The sequence below is a fragment of the Anarrhichthys ocellatus genome, unplaced genomic scaffold (genome assembly GCF_004355925.1).
Source record: "Anarrhichthys ocellatus isolate YVR2014 unplaced genomic scaffold, GSC_Weel_1.0 scaffold15, whole genome shotgun sequence".
Taxonomy (NCBI): domain Eukaryota; kingdom Metazoa; phylum Chordata; class Actinopteri; order Perciformes; family Anarhichadidae; genus Anarrhichthys; species Anarrhichthys ocellatus.
In genome coordinates, this window is record NW_022280045.1 from 119,384 (window position 1) to 122,642 (window position 3,259).

Below are 3,259 nucleotides of genomic sequence, written 5' to 3' on the forward strand. Positions count from 1 at the left end.
TGGTTTGGAATAGAATATCAGAATATGATTAGCATTATTTCACTTTTTTCTATTGACAACACAACTGAATGATTAATGGGGGGGATCAAATGTGAAAATAATCAGCGTGAGTAAATAACATCTCACTAAAAGCGATATTAACACATCAAATCAGATCAGAAACGCTCATCGTTAGATGGACATATTAACACGTATCCAATAACAGAAATATTTTATCACCAGTTTGCTAATCATGGAATACTAAGTAATTGTGCCTTTTTCCTTTGTAAATAGTTTCCCACGATTTAAAAACGGGAAGCTAATTTAGCTTTGTGACGCTAAAAAGGACAGGAGTTTGATTAAAAACCCACTTATTTGAACTGTACACAATACAAAATTATAATATTAAAGTATGCAACAATCAATCCACGCTTTTAAAAAGAAGAAACGACAAACACAAAGAGCTGTACAGCTGGTGTTGTGCTGGACACTTTCATCTGCCTGTTGTCCTGCTTCTCCAGCAGTGAAGAACAACTCGGGTGTGACACCAGCAGGGCAGTGTGGGACCTGGGTGAAGGAGCCTGAGGGGGGGTATTTCACCTCTCCCAACTACCCTCAGAAATACCCTCCTGAGAAGGAATGTGTCTACATCATAGAAGGTGAGGCTTTGTCACTTGTCATTTCTAGCCACTTACTCACTTTCTACCCCCTCCTGATTTTAATCTCACTCACCATGTCCTCAACCTCCCCCCCCCCCTTGCTGCAGCCTCTCCCCGACAGTGCATTGACTTGTTCTTCGATGACAAATATTCCATCGAGCCGTCCTGGGAGTGTAAGTTTGACCACATCGAGGTCCGTGATGGGCCTTTCGGTTTCTCTCCAATCCTCGGTCGCTTCTGCGGGCAGGAAAGCCCAGCGTACGTCCGCTCCAGTGGGAGGTACCTGTATATCAAATTTGTGGCTGATGGTGAACTGGAGGCCATCGGTTTCTCTGCCCGGTATAACTTCACGCAAGGTGAGTGATGGACGATATGGGTAAACGGTAGGCGTACAAATGAATCTACCAGGAATGCGTGCTTATACATACTTTTTAAGCTTTAAGCTGCATTAATCAGTATTTTTATATTAACAATGGATCACATGACTGTGTTTAATAAAAGGGTTTTCTTGTAGCGATGAACCCAATTATCACCTGGCTCTGCAGCTGTAGTGTTTTAGCATCGTTCAGCTCATTGTTTTGTTTTTACGGTCCTCAACCCTAACCTAACTAACCCTAACCCTAACGCTAACCCAACAGTTTTAGGTCACTCCTAAACTTGATGTTGATAACAGGAAAGCTCTGATAAATCCCCAGCACACTTCCTGCCCAGTACAGACAGGCAAAGTGAGAGAATAGATAGTGAAGGTAGTGGCGCATTAAGCTGCTAAAGAGACAGATATTTCCCTTAGTAGTTGGTGGAGACCAAAACAGAGCTGGAGGGAGAGCGAATATTGAACTTACATTCATCAGGAGGACACAAAAACAGCTAAAAATTAAAGCTTGTGTTGCTCTGTGTCTGCTAAATATTTAAAGACAACTGTGTGCGAAGACATTTGCCTAAAAAAAGTGGCCAAAAACATAAAGACAGAGTTTTATTTTTTCCTTTTAACTCACATCTCTACATAAATAAAGCATGCATAGGTCTTTTCTGTGCATGTCGGAATTTGGGCTTGTAAAAAATGTAATTTGCCCTTGCAGGATTAATAAAGTATATGTTCTTCTTCTTCTTCTTCTTCACCAAACTACTTCTACTAAGAAGTACTAAAGGTTTGTTGTGACCTCTAAACTTTGCCAAAGCGGTGTTAATTCAAGCAAGAGAAAGGAAAATAGTGCATCCAATTTCTTCTCTGGTCACATAATCTAGTTTATGGAGGAACGTAATGTTAAATCTGAAAAGTAAAAAAAAATAAAAATCATAATATGTAATCCATCCAGAGTCTGTCCTCATTTGACCACATTTGCATAGAAATTCTGCCATTTCATTGTCACTTAAGGGGACATATCGTGATCTTTTTCGGGTTCATATTGTAATTCTGGTTTCTAGAACGTATTTGCGTTAATGTTAAAAAAAATCAGGGAGGGATTGCCTTTCTTTCACAGTTTGTGGGTTGGTAGGCTCTCCTGATACCCATTGAGCACTGAGTTTCTCATGATATGTCCCATTTAATTAATCTATTTAGGCTGGTTTAATTAAAAAAACCTTTTTTTACTTTTTCCAAAGTGTTGAATTTTTGGGTAGTTGTGTGAAATAAAAGTGGTCAAGGTCACTTGGTAAAGGTGGGTGATGACTGTGGTCATGCTTTTAAAAAGATAGCGTCGACAGATGTTTTGTTGATTCATCCCTCCACCCCAACCTCCCCCCTACGTGGACTTTGTCGCGCTAATGTCACATAAACACCTGTCGTTTTGGGCGTAATTTATCATTTCTGCTATATCGTTGATCTTGTATCATACCAGCTGGCCCTCTGGCTGGCTGGCAGGGTTGATGTTAGAGTATTACTACGACTCTAAGCCATTCAACTCCTGTCTTTGGCGCTCTCTCCCAATCCACCACCATGCAGTGATTTTCACAATGTTGGCTGCTGCATTGCCAAAACTGGCTTTCTCTTTTACACAGTCCCTCCCCTTTGTGTCTTCGCCCCCTTTCGGCCAGATCATGTATTCCAATTAAAACACATGTTGACACACATTTGCATGTGATGTCAAAAAAAAGTTACATATTGCAACTTTGAATTTGCTCTGGTGGCACGCTGCTGGAAACGTATACTCTCATTTTCATTTGTAGTGCAGGCACAGCAGCTGCAGCTGACGAAGAGGAGAGGAGGCGAGCATTTATGCAAATACACGCACATACACACGCGGGCACTGGTTCCCTCAGTCGCAAACACACACACACACACACACACACACACACACACACACACACACACACACACAAGTTAATGAAAGCTTGTCTTCAGGGGAATACAGCTTGTCAGCACTGAGCCGCAGTAGCAGCTTAAGAGAGTCCAAGGCAGAGGCTTCATTAGCAGTAGAGTTTATAGGCCACCTACACTGACGGGGGGGGGGGGCAAAGATTAATCTGCATCCCATCCAGCCATCCAACCGTGTTTCTTTCTTTCTTTCTTTCTTTCTTCTAAACATGTTTGACCCTCTGTAGATTATAATTTCATTCCGCAAGGGATGCTCCAGTTTTAGACTAGAGACCTGTGAGTCCGTCCCACACATTTTAAGTGGGGA

At 41.8% G+C, this 3,259-nt stretch overlaps 1 protein-coding gene across 1 annotated transcript in view; it reads left to right on the forward strand.

Moving 5' to 3' along the window:
* Window positions 1–75: 75 nt before the first annotated feature.
* Window positions 76–3,259, forward strand: part of LOC116387433 (neuropilin and tolloid-like protein 1) — a 10,423-nt gene continuing 7,239 nt past the window's right edge. Inside the window, exons 1-3 of the mRNA XM_031854514.1 lie at window positions 76–106; window positions 501–638; window positions 746–994. Of these exons, the coding sequence (XP_031710374.1) occupies window positions 76–106; window positions 501–638; window positions 746–994 (418 nt within the window). The remainder of the gene's footprint in view (window positions 107–500; window positions 639–745; window positions 995–3,259) is intronic.